Source organism: Phyllopteryx taeniolatus, chromosome 12 (genome assembly GCF_024500385.1).
Source record: "Phyllopteryx taeniolatus isolate TA_2022b chromosome 12, UOR_Ptae_1.2, whole genome shotgun sequence".
NCBI lineage: Eukaryota > Metazoa > Chordata > Actinopteri > Syngnathiformes > Syngnathidae > Phyllopteryx > Phyllopteryx taeniolatus.
Window position 1 is genome coordinate 11,808,891 of NC_084513.1, and position 24,114 is coordinate 11,833,004.

The window sequence follows — 24,114 nt, forward strand, 5'->3', positions numbered from 1 at the left end:
TTCCACACATGCAACTTGTTTGATTTGAAATTAGTGTCTGTATATAAATATGTATTCAACGAGCTTCTAAACTCTTGAGAGACCCTTGCACATTTTGGGAAAAGCACGAAGAAGAAAAAAACAACGGAAGTGCGAGAAAAGGTAGCTGAACCTTATAAATCAGGAATAGGTTATTAAAAAGATATATAAAGATTTGAAAATGTTGATCAGTAGTATTTTTAAAAAAGTGAGAAATCAGTGATTCCAGAATTGGCCGCTGTTGTTTACTGTGGCTGTGGCGGAATGAAGGCAGAGAATGGGACTGACATATTAGCCGGTCACAGATATGACAGGAATGATGGTGAAAGGACATTAACTTTTGCATTTCTTGTCGCTCTGGCTGACAATATTAACAAAATAATGTATTATTATATTACAAAACAAAATAAATTCCTTACTATCGCATTGTGATTTTTCATTGCTTTAACTGTAACATTCTGATACAAATAATTTTCCTGGTAATCCATGTTTATAATTATGTACTGTATTACAAAGGAACACATTCACTACCATTTACGCGGTGTCCCTGAACATACCCCGCGCACTCACGCAGCTGACGTGTACCTGCCAGTTTCATTCTGAAGCGCAAAATAGGAAATGCAGCAGCCCAAGTGTAAAATATTTTAATCTTTTGCGCATGTCCATACAGGTCTCCCTGCTGGTGACTTTTAATATTACAGTTTAGTCACTGTATATTACAGTACACCAACATTGCAGCAGACCCTGCGATGTGACTATTGCACACACATCGTGATGACAATGCTCAAACAAAATATCGTGCAGCCCTACTATGAAGCACACTAATTCCTAACGGCTCAATAAATAGACTCGCCTATGATGAGTACTGTACGTCAACAACGTCACCATGACCAAGCACACTGGCATAGTAAGTTTAGATAAAATATGAAACTTTCAAACATTTTCAAGCTTTTTAAAATATTTATTTACAATAACTTTGTGGTGTACCGGGCATTTTAGGCCACGCAAAAAAAACCTACAAAAGAATTCATTTTGTACTGTACAGAAATATGGGTGCATATGGCCTCAAACACAAAAAAAAAGAAAGTGCTTCAATGTAACGGACAAGCCGCTATATCGGACGACCCCCCCCCACCCTATTAGTCTGTTCTCTCGAGGTTCCACTGTATATGCAAGGGTCAATCGCCTGGCGTGACTGTCCACTTCAGTCGTGTCACTCAGTGTACAGCGGGCCTAATATGCTCTCTTTTGGATAATTCAATTTGGAATCATTTATGAATCAGTAGCCGGGTTTACGTGCAGACTTTTTTTGACATTCCGATGGAAATCATTCCAATTGAACATCTCTGGTCAACCTATTACATGTGACCTGATCTATTCCAATCTGGTGTATACATGTGATCCACATTTAATCGGAACAACCGTTTTCCAGACGTGTGACACACCCTGATTCACGTAAACATCACGGAATGTATCAAGATGGAGCTCAGTCATCTATTTACCACAGTAATTGTGATTATTTTTACACTTTTATTAAAATAACAACTTGAGAAAAACAAGTAATTAAAAACATTCGTCGCAGACCAGCTCTGGTAGGATGCCATGTTTTCAAGTGCATAAACAATGACGTCACCGTGCATTTACGTAGAGACAGAGCCTGCGCAAACAGAGTGCAGCAAAATTTACTTCTGATCGGTTTAGCAGAAGGATTACTATACCCCTGTAAATTTCAATGAAATGTTGCCTGTTTATTCAGATTGAGGTGTTTATGGAGCCTTTTCATTTGGTTTGGGTGTCTAACCCGATTGTAATGGCAATACAAGGGTCCATGTACACTCGGCTAGTAATCTGTGCTCACTGAAGCCAATCCAATTAATGTAAAATTAAACTCTTTCCAGTGCAATACTTGTTGCGGTCGGTAAGAGGAAAAATACAAATTCCAAAGTGACTTGTCCTGGTCTGAATAGAGCGTTCCCCTCAGGGATTTGTCAGCGATTATCCCCCACAACCACCTTCTCTTTTGGGAATCTCAAGCTGAGAGGAAGCCTATGGAATCCAAAGCATGAACCACTGACATGACTGAGCAACCTGAGTCTGGACTCCAGTCTAGAGAATCTTCACTTTTCTTACATTGTCTTATCTGTGAAATCAAGTTTGGCTTTTGGTCACAGTGCTCTTCGTCCCTCAGTTACCTCCCATCCGTTCACTGCCCTCCTCTAAGTCTATTATAAATTGATTGAATGAGTCAATGTAGCGTGCCAAAATTGTTCCATGAAAGGATTTCCCGTGGGGGATGAAATTTAAAAAAATAAAAATAAAAAAGCAACAGAGGTGATTTACTTTCTTGATTGAAACAGTATGCAATAGCTACTACTGTTACATGAAAAGGTGATAGTAGTAGTCACCAAATAAAAGCAAAAAGCCATCAGTGTGACCTGTTTTTCATGAGTCTCATGATCATGACTAGCCCACCCTTTATAAAGAGCATGACTGTGGTTAATTTAACAATTTTGCAAAGTTATTAAAAAAAAAAAAAAAAAAGTCACAGAGTAGTCTAATACAGTAAAAAAAAATATTACATTCTCAAAACAGTGGGTAGCATGGCAGTGCACTTGTGTGCATTGTTGCCTCAAAAGATTGTTTTTCTGTGGTCTAACCAGCGAATCGTGCTAACCACGGAAAATGGAGGGAAACATTTTTGTTTTGCAATTTATATCAATCCCTCACGCTCAATATACGTAATGAAACAAACGCCCCCGGGGGGAACGCAATCCGTTCCTAATCACTGGTGGACCTCTGATTTGGATGTCTTGGATTTTGAAACGACAGAAAATGATGAGAATAATCTGTTGCAAAGTCAAAATGTCACCATGATAAACCGTTTAAGGCAACTGTAACTAAGATGTACAGGTAACTATTAAAAAAACACTAATCTAAAAATGTGTTCACCTCTATTCTACCTTTTCTCAACTTTTATTGTGCCAGGGCAACTATGTAACATAAGATATCTCACAGCACAGCAGCAAAAACTCACTGAAAGTATGAATACTGAAATGATGATTTCATCTCAATTTACATAAAAAAATACTTCTTCAGTGTGAAATGTGGGCCTGTTTTAATTGAAGGCAAAGCTGATACACTCTATATTTAAAGTTACTTAATGTAACCCATTGGTTAATAATAAATGGGTCAGTTTTTTTCATACCTACTATTCTGATTATTGTTCTCTGTTTGAGTAATATCACTTGATAAAGTATTTTCTAACATTCTATACCACAAAATAAGTAAAGTATGTATGATTACTGCTGATACCGGATTGGACCGATATCTGTATCGGCCAAAACTCAAGGCTGCAATATTGGTATCAGATCGGAAGTGAAAAAGTTGGGTTGGGACATCCCTAGTTTCAAATACATGAAATCACCTTATTTATTATTATTATTATTATTATTTAAATCATTTATTGTAAATGTATGCGATAACGAACAAAACAAATGAATCTACACTATTGATATAGAATAGCCAGAGGTAGTGTTCAGTTCCAGTTCAGCGTGAGTGTGACACTTCCTTTCTCTATGAGAGCGAGGTGGCAATTTTTGGTTTCATTCACCAACTAATTCACTCTGGTACAGGACTGTGAGGAGAATGGGGAGCGGACGACATCTTATCAGTCAGCAACAGACCAGCTGAGCCTGTCATACTGTATAATACGCAGAGCTTCCAGTAACAGGCCTCGCCCATTGAGCTCCTGCCACAGGATAACAGCGTGAACATGAGCAAATGTGCTTATTTCCAGAAACCTTTTGGCTAAGGGAAGATTAAGAGAGAAATCAATATATACAACTGGGAAAAACTGAATGCATCATCAATGCGTAATTAATCCCCTTTCAAGGACAATTCTGTAAAATCCAGAATAATGTATTGATTTACAACAAAATGCCTTTCCATTGATTTTGAAGGACTATTACTTCATGCTGGAAAACTTTCATTTTCCTCTAGGGCCATTGGGATTGGTTAGGAGAACCATAACATTAAAAGTCAAGCCCAAGGCTCGTTTATGTCCATGATGCAGGCAGCCGGTATTCTTATTCTCAAGAGACGTCTGAGTCACACACACAGGCGCCTGAACGCCACACTTTCCCCCGCATATATCCACATTATTCTTGTGAATCACAACCTTGTCTTTTCACATAGAAAATTAATCCCTTCACAGGACCCTGAACGCAACACTCCAGTTTCACAGAAATAAACATGGAGTTTTAGGTGCGAGTTTATGGCAAGCTCGGTGTCACGATTATTAAAGCAGTAAATAGAGAAGTCAGTTTTAAAGACAGAATGAGGAGAGAACGTCGTAGTTACCTGCTTGCGAAACTGAGTCCTTAGTGGGTTTCCAGTATTAGAAAAAATCATCCTCGGTCTGATTTAAGGGAGAGTTGGTTTAAGGCTGCGAATTAACTAAGTCCCTCGCCTAAAAGTAAGAAAATCGCCCGCTCACTCGACTGACGCACACAAAAATGGAACTGTACGCATATCTGTGGTCACGGAGCCTCGATATCGTCGACTCTCCGGCTACAGACGCTCCCGTCCCAACTTCGAGCGCGGCCCTGCCTCGTACGTTTGACGGGCTTCATGACTCGCAGTCAGCGGGAAGCAGGAGTCGGGCTGAAATGTTGGCCCGAACCATTCCGCCGGCCGCGTAGGGGTGCTCAAGTCACAATGTTGACTAAAACGCTCGATTAGCCGTGTGTTTTGGCGACAGAAGGCGTGTTTAACCAATTAAAATGCAAACCTCATTATGTAGCGATGAATTACGTCGCGTTTAAAGTAGTATGTAATGACTTTTTCATTTTTATTTATTTGTATTTTTTTAAGAACACGCCATTGAGAGCGGCAATCCACCTATGTTGTTGATTGGAGTGTGAAATGATGCATACTTAACATTCCACGGTGTGGCTTGTCCTCATGGCGCTCTTTGCCTCTCACCCTTTCCATAAAACGTACTTTTCAACAAAGAGGAAAAATATGGACGATTTTAATTACCCACGACCTGAGGTAATTCAATGTGGTCTCACATAGAGCCGATGACGACGCCGATAGTCACGGTGAATGACAACAAGCTCTGCCGTCGTCCTTGTCCGTGCATTTGAACGAGACTTGTTGAAATAAAGAGCAACGTCACGGTCGTCAACGCCACAAAATCATCGATCAACTATGACGCGTTACAGACATGCAGCATTGTTTTTGTTTGTTGGTTTGTTTTTGTGTCACTCAATAAACAATCGATTACTTGTTTTTGTTTGTTTATGTTTTCATTTCAATGGTAAACAATCCATTGTATAATACTTTTTAATCACACTTTTTGAAATTTGGATGATATGGAAGAAAAACAAATAAAAATGTTCAAATCCATGATTTTTGTAGAACAACAATATGCAATGTAATACAGTACAATATATATTGCATTTGCAATGAACGAAATCCTTTGAGCTTAAAACAATAAAATGACACCTGTCTCTGTGATCCAGTAACAGGATCTGTGCATTGGTTGGCCGGTTAGTTAGGTGTGAGAGGATGGGCATGAGTTGTGAACTACAGCAGCTCATTGCAAGTGTTCTCATTTTCTACTTGCGTGTTTGACCGTTTGGCCCGTTCAATAAACGGGTGAAAGTGCCATCGGCGACTGGCTGTCCTCGCCCGCATGCGAGGGCATGACAGTACAGTACATTTGCTCCCTTCTTTTTCACTCCCCTCGAGCGGCGGTGTAGCTGAAGCTTCCTATTACCTCAAATTTTGGCCCACGAGAAGAAGAGAAAAAAAATCAATCAAGCGATGACTCATAACTCAAAAAACTAGTACATTGAGGCACTCATAAGTCAAGGTACCATTGTATAGGTGTGATGTACGATGGGTCCTTCCTAAATGAACCTTCAGGTCAGAAGTAGAGTTTATAAATGTGTTCACCAGGCCAACAGAAGGCACTGGGGTCAGCATGGGCGAAAAGAGAGAAAGGTCTGAGTCGGCGCTATGCTCCAGGTGGGGGGCAGGGAAGAGGCAATTGAACCAGTACCTGGTGGTGGATTATGTGTGCTTCGATCCTTAATTTTACTTGCAGCATGTGACTCACTACAATTTTCAATTTACAATCTGTGATCCAATATAAGAGTTTAAGTGTTACATCAAAGGTAATTACACTGGTACTTAACTATCTATTTATAGATGATGCACCAAAATGAAAATTCTTGGCTGAAGCCGAAACTCAATAATGAGGAATCAAAGGCCGAAAACTGAAAGCCGAAACCTCAAAATAAATTACTATGCCAATTATTAGTAAAATTGCATTTATGGCTGACTGCAGAGCTGCCAATTTATCGAAATTCACTTCCAGAACAATTTATCATTTGTTTTCAAAATTATGTCAAGAACATTACTGCGGGGGACAGTTATTGCAGTATATTATGCAACAGGATGAAAAGAATTCTGCATACTGTTCAATTGCCCAACATACTGTAATTATTACTCTATAATTGAAATAGTTAATTATGACTTCAATATTTGTTATTGTAATGTATTAATTGCGTCAACCTTATAATGGTGGACACTTTTGCAGCCAAATGTCTTGCCTTGAATGCTCTTTTTGTATTTCCTGTATCCACTATTGCTGCTGAAATGATGCAAATTTCCCCATTGTGGGACTAATAAGGTTATCTTACGTTATAAATATTTATTGTATGAATCTGCTTTTAAACTTCGAGGTCCCTTTTTTTTTCAAGTGACGTAGTGGACTAGTGGCGATGTACTAATTAATTTCCGGTTCCGGTCCTTGTGTGGCAATTATGGCGTTATTTTGAATAAAAGGATTTTCTTTCTAGACACTTATTAATTTGCCTACTATTTCGCTCTTCAAAGATGGTTACTAAACGCCAGGTGTCATCAATGCGTTTGAAACTGAGAGCTACTTCTTGGGTACTGGGTAATGCAAAGGGCTACCAGTTTGATACACACTTCATAAATAACACATTTGCTCAAATTACATTTAATTATGTTATTATTAATAGTAAACACCCTCTATGTGAAGACACTGATCACATTTGTTCTCTCACAATATTTATCAGCAATGATTTAACCTGTTACGAAACAAATACATAATATGCAAAATTTAAGTCAAGTCAAATGGGATGAGAACAATGGGCACAACAACAGCTGTACCAACAACACACTAATAGTCATTTCTATAAATCTCTGCAACTGAAAATAAAAAAAAAATGAAAAAATTGGAACAATTAGATTAAACTTGTCATGGAACCGATTCTGTTCAACTCTGGAGTTCCACTATACTAGTACCGAAGTACGACAAACCAGATAGGAACCTATTCACTGAGAAATAATTTAAGCACATTCTGTGAAATTGTATTACAATTTTAAGGCCATATCACCCAGTTGTTGGAAATGCAGAGATTGCCAAATTGATTAAATTCAAAGAAACACAAACCCATTTTCAGTATGACACATACTGGGGATTTCCAAGGGAAATAAGAGTCTCCTTATTTCAGGACTGGCTGCCTCTCATGCCGTTCCTCTCTTCTATCCCACAGAAATATTTCAACAAGATTTGTGTCTCAACTTTGTCTTCAAATGATATGACTCAAATGCAGTCTCTTGGTTCATTTTGTTCCAGACAGAGCCTTACATTTCTTTACACTGTGTTGAATTCCTAGTTTAACAGCCTGTAGTTTGCAAAGGAAGACAACAAAAACTGTAAGACACATCTTTATCCATTGACATTGAATGCTCATTGAAGAGAATTGGCAAGGGAGACGAGAGAGCAAGCTCAGAGCTGGTATTGTCAAGAACACATCTTTTGAATAGAGATGCCTTAGACTACCTAAAACTTTATATATTTGTATTTGGATGGAAAGGTTTAATTGTGATCCCAAGTCTGTGGTCCACAAAGAAATACCAGTAAAAATTTTGAAACGTGAAATTGCATTCAAAGCTGATGAAGTTTATGAGTTATATGCTAGAATGATATTTTTAGGACCAAAAGCTGAAGTAGATGGGACTGATGGGTCTCACTGGATACATTGAATTTGCAGTAGACGAACGAACGTGAAAACCTTTGAGAGTTCCAGGACAAATTTCTTTTAGGTCAAATGAGAAAAACTCTAATGACTGAAGATGAAATAATGGAGCATCAAAGACATGTTTACAAAATCATATGGACGATTTTTATGTGAAATGTAAAAACTGGACAGCAGTTCATGATGCAACTTGAGAATCGTTCTACTCTTTCTGACTGTCCAACCAAGGATAATGTCGAAGAAAACATAAGCCAGAAGTATTGTCAGAACACACTGCGAGAGCAGTAGTTCAGCAAAATCCTCACCATTTTCAATACATTAAACCCAACACTTCATTTCCAGTCATTAAAGTTACAAACATTTCTAACGTGGCGCTTTAATTAGTTGTCCGTGGCATTTTAGCTAGATTTTTTATTTATTTATTTATTTGTTTTGTTTTTTTAAATCCTTTCCAGGGACTAAGAAGAAATACTTGACAACAGCAGGAAAGGTTTCACTTTGGAGCTCTGCCCTCATTGCATTCATGTCGAATGTCCCAAGAATGAGAGTCATTGTGTTCTTTCAAGCTTTACATTGACATAAAGAGCAGCACCTCTGCACCGTTTCACAATGCTCTCTTCAATCTTTATTGTAAACAGTAAACACAGCTATGCTATATAGCGCCTCTGCAAACATTAAGCGGCAATCTGCCCATTTCCTGTGAGAAAATGCAAGCTGGATTTCGTCAGCATGACCCCCAGCGGGACCTTTTTAAATGTTGAACACAATCCCCTGCGGGAGGCTGGTCGTCCTCTTATTTCCATGTTTCCCATAATAAAAAAATGGAAATGTAACTTATCGCCATCATAAACACTTTATTCACTGTGAAGGCAGCGTTTGAAGTAACTCTATTCTTCTCTAGGGGTGGGAATTAATAATAATTAAGCGATTCCGATTCCATTATCGATACTGCTTATCGAGCCGATTTCTTATCGATTCTGTTATCAACTCTTATTGGGTGAGGGAATTAAATAATACAAATGCGTTTGTTTGCTTTAACTCTTTAATACCTTCAACTTTGGACAAAAAATGCAACATATCCGGTATGCACTCATAATTTGTAATGTATCCTTACAGGAAAAATGGGTGCCTTACTTCTCAAAGTATGTCAAAAGTCCAAAATGTCAAAGGAGAGCTTCTAAATTGCATTATTTCAATGATGTAAGCTTTCTTTATATCTACCAGGTATTGTTCCCCCCCCCCCCTCGCCCCCTGCCCTTAAGTTTCCCACTAGCATTTGGGAATATTTACAGTCCTGTCTTTGCATTCAACTTGATCCAAGACTAATTCAGACAGAACAAAGAATTGTTCTGTTGAAAAGAACATTCCGCCTGTTTTTTGTGAAATACCTTTCTCACGATTATAGAAACACACTTTTTAGAAACTGCCACCTACAGAATGAGCTCGGGGAGCCTCCCCAGAAGCTCATCAGAGAGAAGTGAACATCGGAGTGCCCACCCCCATGACAGCTCAACACTGAAAATGTTTTTATCCTCCCCGCTCTTCCGTTGTTCTCGCCGTGACATGAACCCAACTATGGCTGCAGTTAAAGCTCCCTTTATTTTTTCCCCCCCACCCCATCTTGTCTTGTCTTGTCTTCTCTCTCCCTGCTGCGTCGGCCGAATATAACCCGAGAATTAGGCGCTTTAAGTTCCCTAGAGCCCTAGTCAAAGCATTTTTGGGTTTTTTTCCTACGAGGAGTCGATAAGCGGACTCATCAAAGCAAGCAAACAAATGATTCCTCGGAATCCAATGACTGGGAATGATTCCCATCCCTATTCTTCTCACATTCTCTCACTCCCTTAACACACTTCATTGAGACTTGTCCTTCTTTTTGTCTCAAACAGCTAAAGACAAAGCAGAATGTTTGTGCGTTAATGTCTAGAGCAGACAGAGTAAGGTACACACACTTGCAGTCCTATATTGTCATGTCTTGCATGATGTGAGTTTTGTGTGGGATATTTTTCCAAAACATATTTTGGATTGGTTGACAGATGTACGACCTTTTGGGAGGATGGATTTTCATGTTCCACCCTGTACTTCCAAAATTGCATTTACAATAATTATGCCTTTTAATTAAAGTACTGCAGTGATTAATGATAGCATTTTTAATGACACAAACATGTCAAATGCAGTAATAATGACAACCAGTTCCATTTGTGTGCACCAACTCGATATTCACAAAAAAAACACTTTTGACAGGTTAATTGCTAGAGATAGTCCAAAGAAACACAGAATATGAATAAAACTGTAGCACCATTGTTTGTAATTGGTAGCATGACTGCATGTTATGCTTCCTGTTGAGAAGGAAAATGTCCATCTTGTACTTATAAAATAATTTTTCACAACAGACTAATAAAGCAGACTACAAGTAACTCGAGACTGCTGCTTTAGGCGCCTTTATCGGACTTTCCTCATATCCTCAAATGCCCTTTAACGTCTTCACTTTGGTTTATATGCACACACACACACACGCACTGTACGTTCAAATTCTATGTTGAGTAGGAATTACCCTCTTTCCCACTCTGTATATACTGCATAATCAAATCATTTACAAAATGAAAGAAATTCTCACATTCTAAGCAATAAGAATTGATTATTATTGATTTTTGTCAATCAAATACAATCTATCAATTATGAACACGTCATCCAGTACACCAGGAAACCGGACATGGCAATGATGAAAGAGAACAAAGCCTTTACGTCGATGTAATTACTGAAGCAGGCTTCACTTCTTTTTTCCCCCCCCCACTTTTGATTTGAAGCCATTGTCCAAGTCACCTTATCTACCATGCAACTAAAAACCTTAATTACACCTATTTAAAAATAACTAAAATAAATAATTGATTTTTAGGCACGGAATGTTTTCAGTTTGCAGTGTCTACAATTGGCTTGCAACCAGTCCTTCATGTACCTCACCTCTCGCCTGTAGTAGCACAAAATTACCTAAATGTATGTGGGAAAATGTGTTCTGGTCCGATGAAACCAGGGTTGAAAACTTTGGCCATAATTCCTAAAGGCATGTTTGTCAAACAGCATCATGCTTTGGAGCGGTTTATGATAAGATATTATGAACAGTTGGAAATACCAGTCAGTGTTGGCAGGCTTCTGCGAGAAAGCATAAAAATGTCAGAAAAAGCCTACTACAACATCTGAAATTTATTTAGGGGTTAATTAGTGGCACTTGAAATGGTGGCAGGTGTGGGCTGAGTATGGAATGGATGCAATTGGTTAATTGTGAACACAGCCACATCCCAGTTATAAGTGTGCCATCGCATTATTTCAGTCATTTATACTTCCCCTCTCAAAAAGAAAGAAAAAAATCTAGTTGTACAGATTATAGGTCATATTAATGGTAGAAATGTTTTGTCCTGCACTAATTTATTACATCACAAAAACCTAGCATTTTAACAGGGGTGTGTAAACCTTTGATTTCCTCTGTATGACTTAAAGGTTGATGGAACTGCAGTTTACCAACTTCCTCAATAGGTGGGGCAAGTAAACTTATTGAGCTTTCGTCTACTCATGAAAGTATGAGAAATTCCAGCAGATGTCTGGTGGGACACATCGAAGCCGTCAGCCTCTTTCACTCTGAGCAAAATTGCTGCATCAAATCCCTAAATACAGCATTTATCTGCCTGTACCTTTTTTAATATGGAACCCGGAGTAGCAGGATATTGTAGCAACATTCAAATCTGGCAAACTGGTGACTTATATTTGTGACGATAACTGGAATGGGAATTTGATGCAAAGTAAAGAGCAGAAGAGCACTGCACAAATGCCTTACCCTGCAAGCGGCAGTCCTCGACTGATTTGTTTGACAAATCGTCGACAAGTCTGAATGCCTCTTTGCATACGCAGCCCCAGCCTAAAGAGTCTTTAAATAGCAGGAAGCCCCCAGGCCAGAGCCTCCACTGAGATAATGCTGTGTGCGACTTTACTTTCGCATGGAAGTCAGCATGGCTCATTGCTCTGCTCTTGAGGACATCCTGTTTGCTTACATTCCTGGAAGTGCAGAAAAGGCATTGCAACATAGTAAAGACTATGTTTTGGTATTGCTTTGCAACAATTGTTGTATTGTGGGGAATTATCTACATTTTATTTCTTAGAAATACTGTAATAAAATTAGGTTTTGCTCAAAACAGTAAATCTGAACTCCTGAAATTTTATGTGTTACGCCTCACATTCCTCGCACTCCCCCCCCCCCCCCCCCCCCCCCCCCCCAACATTCCGGAGTGTGGGGTCCTTAGCTTGCCCATCATCTGATCTCACATTTTTGCAGACCTACACCACACTGTTTGTTTTCCTTGGAGGAAGAATGAATGAAGCGCATGGTGTCACAGGATTTATTGCAAAGGTCCAGACAGACTTTTATCTTCCCAGTTTAGCGCAGTTACCTCAAATGATCCCTGCCCGTGGACTATAAACAATAGACAGCGGTGCCTTGGGATGCAACTGTAGTTTGTTCCGTGACTGTGCTCGTAACTTAAAATAATCAGATCTCAAATCATCTTTCCCGAGTGAAATGACTGGAAATACCAATCGGTTTCAGCTTCACAAAAACAAAAAATGTTTTGTAATAAAATCAGAAATAAATAACAAAAATAGCACTGTACAGTATTGTACTTCACAAAACATACAGTAGTGATGTAATTAAATAGGATGTAAAGTATTAAACAGTTTGTACATCATGATTTCATGCTTCAATGCCCATTACCAGTGCACTGCTCATTCGCCCTCATTAAGCCACAGTAATATCATTCGTTTACCAGATTACTAGCAACCTTTTATTGCTCAGTGACTGTTTTTTTCAATGTCTTTATGTCTCAAAAGTATTCTCTGTCAATTGACTGTCTGTTGTCATACTAGAGCGGCTCCAACTACCGGAGACAAATTCCTTGTGTATTTTTGACATACTTGGCAAATAAAGATGATTCTGATGGTGATTCTGATTCTGATTCTTCCAGGAGGATAAATAATATGTGCCTGAGAGTATTGTTAGATTATCTGTCTACATGCCTGGTTTAACCGCTTGTGTTCAAATATCCATTAAAGTGTTATAACACTGCAACGCCGATGCTATTCGCCAGCCTGTCTATGGTGTTTGCCATAATAATGTTAGCATTAAGCAAGCAGACTTTAAAGCCAATTTATGTGGTTGTTTTAAATACCCAACATGCAATTCTCTGTTTTATGTTTACTGTAGTTTGACAGTAAATTTCAACTGGGAGTGGCAATAAGCAACTTGTAGTCTCTGTTTTGAATAATTTTTCACTATGTGCCCAACTGCTACTTGTTGTGAAGTGAGTTGAGTTCACTGCCACCATGTAGCACTCATATCTCAAATTTTTGCTCACAAGTAAGAGCAAAAAGTTGGCCAAACGACAGCTCGTATCTCTAAAAAAGTCATAAGTTGGATCACTCTCATATCTAGGCACCACTGTGCCGCGCTCAAACCTGATAATTGTGTAAATTGCTCATGTCATTGCCACATGTCCTCTGACCAAATGCCTCCCTGTGCTCCCCACATGGGTCTTCACAGAGGTTAGCTACATGACGCTGGAAATGGACACTACCATTCCCTGGCGATCAGTTCTTGTGAAATGTATTTGGCTTTTCTGCGTTGCTGATGTTTTCAACCAGTCAGGTCAGTCAGTGCACAGGAGACAGACTCAACGTGGAAGACAAACATTTTTGATCCATATAGCATCAAGTCCATTTTACAACTTCACTCATCTGTTCACTATGAGTGATTTGGGTGATTTGGCCTTAAAACTAAATTCTGATTATCCCCCCCCCCCCCCCCCCCCCCCCTTTGCTTATCAAAAAATCAAATGACAAGGACATTATTATTTTTTTAAATGTAGCTGTTTTTTTCCTCACTTCTGGGATTTGTCTTACTTCTCCTCATACTAAGATTTGAAACATTCCCCCCCTCCAGCATTAACTTCCATCAATTAACGTCCAACGAAATAATAGAAATATATATACTGTATGTATGTGTATCTACTGTATCCATGTACATATAATGTGTATAATTAATTTTCTCTAAACACACATGTAATCCACATGTAACATATCTTCTACAAGTTAAAAATAATAGAATGAGCTGTCAAACTGCATGGTCCATATGTCTGTTTTTCAAAGAGTAATGTCGTTTCTAACATAAGATGATGACGTTGTCTAAACATTTGCTGCTTGGAAGCACGTAGATCGGGTCAAATGTTTCCATGTCAATACTGTTTTTGCAGCATACAGTTTTTATGGGCAAGTTGAGAAATGTTCAACGTGAGCGACCCCGTGATTGCCTTCCACTGGGCTCCTTTCTTGTTATATGGAAAATGATTCCGCTTATGCTGTCTGTTCCTTAGTAGGAATGAAACTCACTCGTCCATTTTGAAAAATAGTCAATTGAGGGTTTGGAAATGTTTCTCACTTGGCAACACTGGCTTTCTTTTGTAAACTAGTTTGTCTCTGTTTGTAGCCATGTTAGTGTAACCAGTGCACATCAGCAAGGACGTGCTTTGAACTACAAAAGCCTATATATATATATATATATATATATATATATATATATATATATATATATTATTATTTTTTTTTTAATTAAAAATCATCCTGAGCAATGTAAACTTCAATTAATCAACACAATCTATTAATCTCTCATGCAGCCCGACTCCGTCATGTAAAATATTATATTTCAGTTTAAAAAGGGAGAATCCACAAGATAAAATGCATGAAATAAATATTATCTTCTTGTGGGCTAGTGATGCCACTAAATGTGATGTCACTAAAATGACACCGTAAGGTGGTGTATTCAAAGTAGTCCACAAATCCTCTAGCTGCCATCTGCTGGTCATTCCAAGTGCCACTACACTGAAAAAGTCACGTGCAAATTAAGTACCGTTACTCCCCCCCGCTCCCAGTGTACTACAATAGTGTTTCTATTTCTTTAATTGAATTGTCATAATAGGAAGTATATATAGTAAATAGGAAGGCTTTTGCCACATTAAACATTTGAGTTTTGTTGGGTTCTACTAGTGAGATACAATTCTACTAGTTAAAATCTAGAATGCAGCTCTCAGAACTAGTGCACCCTGCACAGTTTTGCCTCACTAGTAACATTCCATGTCCAACTTGTATGCCATAGTTGTCCAACTAGTGTGCAGAGATGTGATTCCGTAGTGGAGGGTAGTAATGGAAAAAACAACAACTACTTGCAAGTTGTTCTACTAGCGTGCTGAATTGCCTCACTAGTGAGGACAAAGAGCATACTCATACATGGATCTCAATTTGGATGTCAACAATATCGAATAAATGCTCAAACGGCTTTCCACACACCTGCTAGCCATTAAGTCCTTAAGGACCGCAGTAAATAACACAACCTTACTAAATTAATTGTAGGCAGACCAAGGGGGAACCTGTGGGACACGAAAGAATCACTGAATTAAAGATTTACATTTAAAACATGCAATATCATCAAACAGAATGAAGCCTGTATGTATGCATACAACGTGTTTGTACTTTTAATCCACTGTTGTACTTAACTTTTTATGTACAGTACATGTTAATTAAATATATATATATTTAAAACTAGGTACAGTTCACTTGTATTTAACTTTTAAGTACCGGTACAGCACAGTACATTTGCATGTAATCTTTAGGAATGGTTTGTTTGTAAATATTTATTTCAGTGCATTTTTAATTTTGTGCAGTACACTTTTTTCTTTTTCTTTTCCTATATTCAAGCACAGCATTAGTGTTCAAACTGTGTAATGTTAGTGTCTTACAATAATATACTTCATAGTTTTTGATGAACACTTAGGTATTGAAGTTACTGTTAATGTTGGTGGTACTTGGAGAGCTAGGTATTTTTTTAGGTGGTTGTTGGTGTAAAAAGTTTGAGATCCACTGATATATTACAATCAAAAATATATATAATCTGGCTACACTCATATCCAAAACTCCCACAGTAATTCAAAACGCTTTCAATGTAAACGTGCATTTGCCAAGGACGCTGTGCAGCAGCAAAACGATCTTCAAAGTGTGTCAAGTGTGCGTGCCAAAGCGTAGCCGAAGCAGAAGAACAAGAAGGTGAGCTGAGCCGAGCCGAGCTGAACCGAGCTGAACCGAGCCGAGTTGAGCTGAGCTGCTCTTCAGTTGTCGGGGCCGGTTTCACACAGCAGACATGTGGGCGGGACCAACCTCCAAGGCGCGCGCCGATTGGCCGACAGCGACCAAAGGCGGAAGTGCACGAAGCAGTGGGGATTCCCCGAGGGAAGTTCCCAACTCCGCTAAGTAGGCTATGTAAAAACACACACTTCGCCATATCCTCAAGCCCACTTCCGAACTTCGCGTACGTGTGCTTGTGCGCGCGTGTGAAGACGAGCATGTTGGCCACACTTTAAATTCGACTTTAATCCCCAATGAAGGTAAGCGGACGCTCAGTGGCATTAGTGACGTGACGGAGGACGCACGCAAGTTGATTGTTGCCTAACTTGACTTACTGAGTACAAGTTACGTTTACCCAACTCTAAGGTCTTTTTCTAACTATTCGCATGTGTTATGGGTTTTATTGAAAAGTATCTGGAGACGGGTGGCGCAAAGGGTAATAGAAATTGACCCACCGTAACAATAGTGCACAAGGAAATATGTATACATATGCCATGATGAATCAGGAGCCTTTTGTGAGCCTCTCAACTTGAAGACTCTAAGGGCCACAGTGTGTGCGACAGGTATCCGTCGGCCTCGTTCACATTTTACTTATGTGAGTTAGAAGTTGGTGTCTTTTATTCCTCAAGTTGCGCTTGTCTTGAAATGAGAGTACAATCCAGTTTAGAGGAAGTCTACTGGCAGGAATTGCTTTGCCACGGTCATCATTATTTACAGTACTTCAGTGTAATTTCATCATCACGGTAATGCCTGTTAATGTGCCATTAATTGGATTGCTGCAGGTACTTGTGACTCTGAAATTTGTTCATGTTTGGGTAAAGTACTTGAAAATACAGCAGTTTCTTTCACAGCAAACTGAACATCGATGACTGTTTGCTTGTTAAATGGAGAAATTGACACTCACAAGCATAAAATTGTTAATGTGGGAGTTATTTGTATTTCTTCACATCCGCTTCTGTAAAACAATTTTGTTGGAGCTACTTGTTTAGCCTAATATCACATATTTTAGTGTGATGATAAACTAAAGTGATTTTATTACCTTTAAATATGTAAGCTACAGCAGCTTATGGTGCAGGAAAAGCTTTTTCATATTTAATTGTTTCCTGCACGCGTGATGCTCCACCGGCCGGATATGCCAGTCTTCTCAAACGTTCATGTAAAAAATTACATAACTTGTTTGTTGGGTATTTTTTGTATAATATGATTCCACAAGGTTTGTTAGCAATACCATTTAAGTTGAGTAAAACTGTTTCCCAACCTTTGTTTAACCAAGGCACACATTTGATATTAGAACAATATCGTGGCATGCTGCCAATCAAAAAAATGTCACAAAAAGTATTCATACTGAAATAGTGATGATGTTGCCTCAATTTACTCAAAAAATGAACTTTTTTTAGTGTGAACTCTGACTTTTCGGATCTGGTTTCTCAACCTTTTCAAGTTCAGGCAGTCTCAAATCAGATTCAGAACTTGACAAACATGCAGACTTCCAAGCTACTGTTTACATGTCTAAAAATGTCGAATGCGCAGCACCGTTGTTTCTAGACTGGCTGTGGATTGATTTATTATTCCCCCCTCCCTTGAATGAACTCTATACGATGAATTGCATTGCCAGGTCCCATGTCTGCTCTGTCAGTGATGATTGTGGCGTACACGGCATGGAGAGGAACATTGGAGACCAGCTCAACAAAGCTTTCGAAGCTTATCGGCAGGTCTCAATTGAAAAGGACAATGCCAAAAAGGAGCTGCAGCAAATGGTAAGGGCGTAAAAGACTCCCCTCATTGGCAACACAGTGCAAAAGCAAATTTAATGACCATCTTGCCATCTTGTAGTGCCAGTTGGACCAGGAAACATAGTTAACCTTTGTTGTTACGTTGCTAAAATCACATCCCAAAACATTAGGTAGAGATGCATAATTTAATGTGAACCAATAGAAAAGATGCCAAAAATTCTGCCTTTGCAAAGATGATAATGCTCAGTTTTGATTGATTGAATGTAATGTAACTATTGTTGTGTTTGTGAATTTCCTGGTTTCGAAATGTCCTGCTGACTGTTTAAAATATCCCCAGCTTCATGCAAATTGTCTTGTGTTTTTTACCAGAACCCTAGAAGCAGAACTTGAACAGTGCAGTTAATAAAACATCAATTACAGTTAAAAAAAAAAAAAAAAAAGTTAAACAACCACACAAGTCAAAATGTGTTCCACTTTTCCTACTGAGAGAGACAAAAAAGTATTGACTCTAATACCTATAAAACAAATTTTTTTGCAAGCGCCTTCCTGCTTCTTCATTATGTCTTCATAAAGGTTGTAGTTTTACTTAGTTTTATTACAAAATTATAAATTTTCTTTACACTTATATGAAGTTGAAGAATGTTAAAATGTCACTTAAAACACATTGTCATAATGAAGATGCAATGCATTGAAAATGGAGCATTTAAGTTAACCATCATGGAAAGGATTATTGGAGGTTCCACTGAATTTGATTGTGTAGGTGTGCCTAATGAAATGGCCAATGGGTGTATCGCCAAACAAAGTCAAATGGCAAAGCATCTGTTTTAAAATCTTGCTTCATCAATGGTATGTTTATGTCAAAATGTGATATATGTTAAAGCTTGGACCACATTGTGGACATTCCTGCTTGAACTACAGCAATAACAAAATGTATTTTTTTTTCAGACTGAATATTATCAGCAATATATTCAAAAACTCCAGAGGCAGATAGAAGACCAGCAGCAGCTGATTGCACAACTTAAAGCTCAGCTGTCCGCAACAAGGAAGCCTTCAGGTTAGTAATATTATTCAAATCCTCTGATACATTTCTTTCTGGGACTTGGTGATACGATATTTTGAAGAATTCTCTTGAAGGACATGCAGCTTTATTATACTGCTTTGCCACCTGCATGCTGTTAATTTACACTCTTTTGGATTCTAAGGGGAGGTGAAATGGGAGCCGTGCATCCATCTTGTTGATGGGGGCAGCACACATGGGAAAATACAACATCCGGTATGTGGGCTTCATCTCTGTTTTGTATAAAACGCGCTACGATGGCCCTGGAAATGACTTTTTTCCTTCTATTGTTACAATTTGTTACTGTTGTTCAAAAACCTCATATGTCCAAATTTACCGAGTTTCATATTTTTTCACAAATCTATACTGTTTGTCAATCCTCACGTGGGTCTGTTATTATTATTATTTTTAAACGACTGATCTAAAGTGTTGAAAATGGCTTGCAGACTTAGATGATGCAATGTTAATGGCTCAACAAACATCATATTGTTTTGGGGGGGGGCTTCCTGAAAACTGATTTTGGAGATGCGAGGATTCCGCCTGACGCCAGCGATTTGTATTACTATGTGAGCATACACAAAGCATCTTCCATGACAATCACGTACGTTGCTTGCACATGCGCACTCATAAAGACAATCATAAAGACGATATTTTTCAAAAGGAAGATCAAATATCAGTATTACATTCTAACTGTATTGCTTGGCAGAGTTATTTCCTTCCATCCATTTTCAACAGCGCTTGTCCTCATTTGGTCGCAAGTGAGCTGGAGCCTATCCTGGCTGACTGAGTGAGAGTGAACTGGTCGCTAGCCAATCACAAGCCACATAGACAAACAACCGTTCAGATTCACACAAAGGACAATTTAGACTACAGTCTTCAATGAATCTAACGTATGTTTTTGGAATGTTTGGAATGGGGAAGGAAGCCGGACTACCTGGAGAAAACCCACGCAAGCTGTGGAAACACATGCAAACACAGGAAGTCGAGATTCAAACTCCGAACTGTGCCAACCACTATTTGAACGTGCTGCCCAATTATTAATTTAACCATGTTTTTAAAAAAAATTGTGAAGGCATAATCTTTCTTGTGGATCAACTCCAACAATAACAATAATACAATATGTATTTCAATTCAAAATATATGCTGGTAATATCCAGATGCATCTGTTGGGCTCTTCAGAATTTTTTTTCCATCTCACTGCAGTAATTTCATTTTACAGTCTGAGTAGGACATTTTACAGTGCAGTAATTGCATGTGACATCATTGGTTGAAAATCCTTTAAAACAAGTAGTGTGTGAATGTCTCGAAGTGCCCTTGAACTGCACTTTCACTTCACAAGATGGTGCTAGAGGACAATTTTACTGCAGTTTGAGTTTAATAACAAGACTACCATCAAGCATGTGTACAATTGAAGATTTTAAACGCAGTATTCCCTTGGATGCTTTATTCTGTAATCATCACTACAGGCATCACACTTTTATTATTATTTTTTTTAAGGAGACCAAAGGTACCGTTGCTGTTCCGCTAAAGACGGTCAATAACAGCATTGACTAGTAAGTCTCCCCCCCCCCCCCCCCCCCCCATTTGCAACAACACAGGGCACAAGTTCAAGTGTACGCTTCTGTTTCATCTGCCAATTTTTTTTTGTCAGTCAGGACATGCTGGATGCACTGGAAGCCATTCATGGGACCTTTCGGCAGATTCGCTCTCTATCTCGAAGGCAAAAAGATTACCTGAAGAGATTCCGCGGGGGAATAGAAACTGCAAATGGTACTCATTCTATACTTTGGAGAAATTCTTGGACTCTTTTGCAAGACCTGATTTTAGAATATCCAAAATATTAAAAGCCATACCTCCAATTAGTCTGCCAACCTTAAATTAGATTTTCCAAGGTAAAGGCCTATAGCCATATTTATCCTTAAAAGTTACACTTGATGCTTCAATATGCCGTTCAAAAGTCTTAAAAATGCTATATTGTTATTCAGCTTGGGTCAATATTTCAGTCGGTTGAGTATAGATAATGTACATTTAGTTTGCATGAATAAATGCTCCTCGCTGCAAGCTCAAAACACTACAATTCTTTCATACTTAATACATTTTTATGTAGAAATATCGCAAAATTTAATTTCCCCTTATCGCACACTCCTAGTGGTCACATTAAGTGAATGAGGTATTGAGTGTCTTTAAGAAAGGTCCTAAAAAGTCTTAAATTTTGCATCGTTTTTTTTTTTTTTTAAACCACATATGGCATCATGGTATCCTCACGACATAAAATAAGCAAGAAATGTGTATGTGACCGAGGGCTATTTGAACCATGGCTCACCATGCACCTGTAGCTAAATTCTGGGCTCACTGATACAGTGTACCATCTTTTAATAAAATAACTCTATATCGGTATCTTTTATTTCAAATGTTTTCATGTAAATTTCATGTAAATCTAAATATTCAGCAAAATTTGAACCCAAATATACAGCTATTTCTAGTGGTGACATGTAATATTTATACACTAATTGCCTTGTAGTATGGTTGCAAATGATTTATAAACTCTCTTCTGCGACAACTTAGGCACATCTGCACAAATATTGTAAATAGTCCTCAGTTTTCATTGACACAATCAGACAGGTGTTAATAATAGTGATGATTGTAGTGTAGAAATGGACTGCATCATACAAAGAGTTTCCTAATAAGTAGTTTACCCTCTTTACCTACATGAGAATGACACTATATTAGACCAAGAGTGGGAATATACCTGTATATAGCCCGTGTGGCTATAAACTGCCCAAGAGATCTTTCTAACAAAATGTGTAAGAAACTGATAGAGAATCTTTATAATGATCAACATTTGTCTGATCTACACGATGCAACTTTTTTTTTTTTCCTCATAAATTTAGTATTGGTGAAACTGAAATGGCCACGACTCGGAAGCAGCGCTGTTCTCAACCACTGCAAAGTACAACTACAATAAACAACATAGTGAAATGAATACACTATCAATCCAAACTTGGACAACCATCTCTGTCAACGCAGGATTTTCTGAAAGAGCTCTTATTCTGTATCTCATTAGAGTGTGCAGATGTATCTTTTGGGAAAAGTCTAGTGGGTGTTTAGGAAAGGGCCTATGGATGAGGTATAGACATTCATCCGTCCATCTATTTTCTACACCGGTTATCCTCATTAGGGTCACGGGTATGCTGGAGCCTCTCCCAGCTAACTGTGGGCAGGAGGCGGGGTACACCCTGAAGTGATTGCTAACCAATCGCAGGGCACATATAAACAAACAACCATGCGCACTCACATTCATACCTACGGGCAATTTAGAGTCTTCAATTAACCCAGCATGCATGTTTTTGGGATGTGGGAGGAAACCGGAGAACCTGGAGAAAACCCACCCAGACACAGGGAGAACATGCAAACTCCACACAGGCGAGGTCGGATTTAAACCCGGGACAACAGAACTGTGAGGTGGATGTGCTAACCAGTCATCCACCGTGCCGCAGAGTTATATACAGACGTGGAAAAAATTATTGGTAACCCTCTGTTAATGAAAGAAAATAACTTAAAACTAACCGAAGTAGTAATACATTTAAGAAAAAATATACACACAAAAATACAAAAAAAGGCGTTTTATTGTTATGGTCAATCAGGATTATCTTAAAATTCAAACTAATGAAAATGGCATGGATAAAAATGATGGTACCCTTTACTTAATATTTTATTGCACAACCTTTTGAAGGAATCACTACAATCAAACGATTTTATATAACACTCAATGATACTTGCAGGATGTCTCGACAAGTTAAATGGACTCCTTGTTATAAAATCAGTTATTTCAAAATTCCAATAACATATTTAGATGGTTCTGTTCAATATTTGCTTGCCTGTGACTTCCTCTTTGAAATTTGTATGATGTGTCCAAATCTGTTTCCTTTTACTTTATTTTTAGTGTATTTCCTCAGAAATCTATGGTGCTTACTCTTATTTGACTATGTTCAAGCATATTGTAACACATTTCATTCCTTATGAATGTTATTCTTTACGCTGAAAAAAAATTGGCTACGTTATTGGACTAGGAAGTGATGTCAAATGAATTGGGACACCCTGTATTTTTATTGCCAATGTGACAGGTGCCTCTGGTTTGCATCCACCATGTTCACTTGAGCGAGAAAACCTCAGCAAAAGCAAATGTTTATTTGCCGTCTGACAGATCAGCAGTTCTCCATGCCCATCCAGTGCACAGACCGTGCAGCAGAAGCCGAAACGCCCTTCTTCTCGGCGACAAGGTCGACAGTGGATATTCCGCTGGCGCCTACATCACTGGCGTCGCGTGGTGCCAGCCCTGACGACAGGGACTTTGTAGACTCTCTCACCAAGTTCAGTGTCAAATTCCCGCCTCCTGCGGACAGCGAATACGACTTCCTGAACAGCGCTCCGGAGGGGCACGTTGCTCTGACGGTGCCTATGAGGCGGCCCCTCAGCGGCATGCCTCCCGCGGCCAACAACAACGAGGAGGAGGATGAGCCCTCGGAACTGCCCGTGCCTTTTGTCATCCCTGTATTCCCCTCCCACACGACGTCCTCCTCGCTCTCCCAGGAGGACGTTCGGGGGCCGCAGCAGGTGAGAAGCAGGTCTTAGAAAAGTAGTAGCATATGATCAGTTTGTGGTTGGGTTTTGCTAATGGAGGAAAAGTCTGTGAAGTCCAAAATAAGCCCCACATCTAAAATTGAAACACATTACTGTGTAATGAGTGCCAATCCCTTGTTTTTCTATTTAAACTCCCTGGTTTTATCTGCTAGCATATTTGCTGGAAGGTGTGAGCCAGATGGAAGTGCCGCACGGTGTCAGAATCTGACTAAACACGCCTGATCATTACAACGTGTACCTTTTTAATTGTGTGTATAAATGCTCATTAAGAAATTCTCAAGCCTAAACTGTCAAAAACTAAACAAACCCTATTTTTTAAATCCAACAAGTACAGTTATAACACACATGACAGTTGGTAAGTACAAAAAGTAACATA

The 24,114-nt window shown here is 38.8% G+C and overlaps 2 protein-coding genes across 11 annotated transcripts in view; one reads left to right on the plus strand and one right to left on the minus strand.

The window, feature by feature from the left end:
• The window catches only part of LOC133486628 (RNA-binding motif, single-stranded-interacting protein 1), a 30,666-nt gene extending 25,510 nt beyond the window's left edge, over positions 1 to 5,156 (minus strand). The window contains exon 1 of one of the 3 annotated variants that reach the window (XM_061792065.1): positions 5,059 to 5,156. Coding sequence is in view for 1 of the 3 variants with exons in the window: in XM_061792063.1 (XP_061648047.1) it covers positions 4,378 to 4,428 (51 nt within the window). In the remaining 2 variants the exon portion in view is untranslated. Of the gene's footprint in view, positions 1 to 4,377; positions 4,897 to 4,952 lie in introns of those variants that run through there. The other 2 variants (XM_061792064.1, XM_061792063.1) reach the window with 2 other exon arrangements.
• Positions 1 to 24,114, plus strand: part of tank (TRAF family member-associated NFKB activator) — an 83,435-nt gene that overhangs the window by 32,023 nt on the left and 27,298 nt on the right. For 3 of the 8 annotated variants that reach the window (XR_009791204.1, XM_061793073.1, XM_061793072.1), the window contains exons 1-7: positions 16,309 to 16,433; positions 17,923 to 18,064; positions 18,986 to 19,094; positions 19,243 to 19,313; positions 20,595 to 20,650; positions 20,749 to 20,867; positions 23,302 to 23,711. Coding sequence is in view for 7 of the 8 variants with exons in the window: in XM_061793073.1 (XP_061649057.1) it covers positions 16,324 to 16,433; positions 17,923 to 18,064; positions 18,986 to 19,094; positions 19,243 to 19,313; positions 20,595 to 20,650; positions 20,749 to 20,867; positions 23,302 to 23,711 (1,017 nt within the window). In the remaining variant the exon portion in view is untranslated. Of the gene's footprint in view, positions 1 to 16,308; positions 16,568 to 16,848; positions 16,871 to 17,922; positions 18,065 to 18,985; positions 19,095 to 19,242; positions 19,314 to 20,594; positions 20,651 to 20,748; positions 20,868 to 23,301; positions 23,712 to 24,114 lie in introns of those variants that run through there. The other 5 variants (XM_061793075.1, XM_061793077.1, XM_061793078.1 and 2 more) reach the window with 3 other exon arrangements.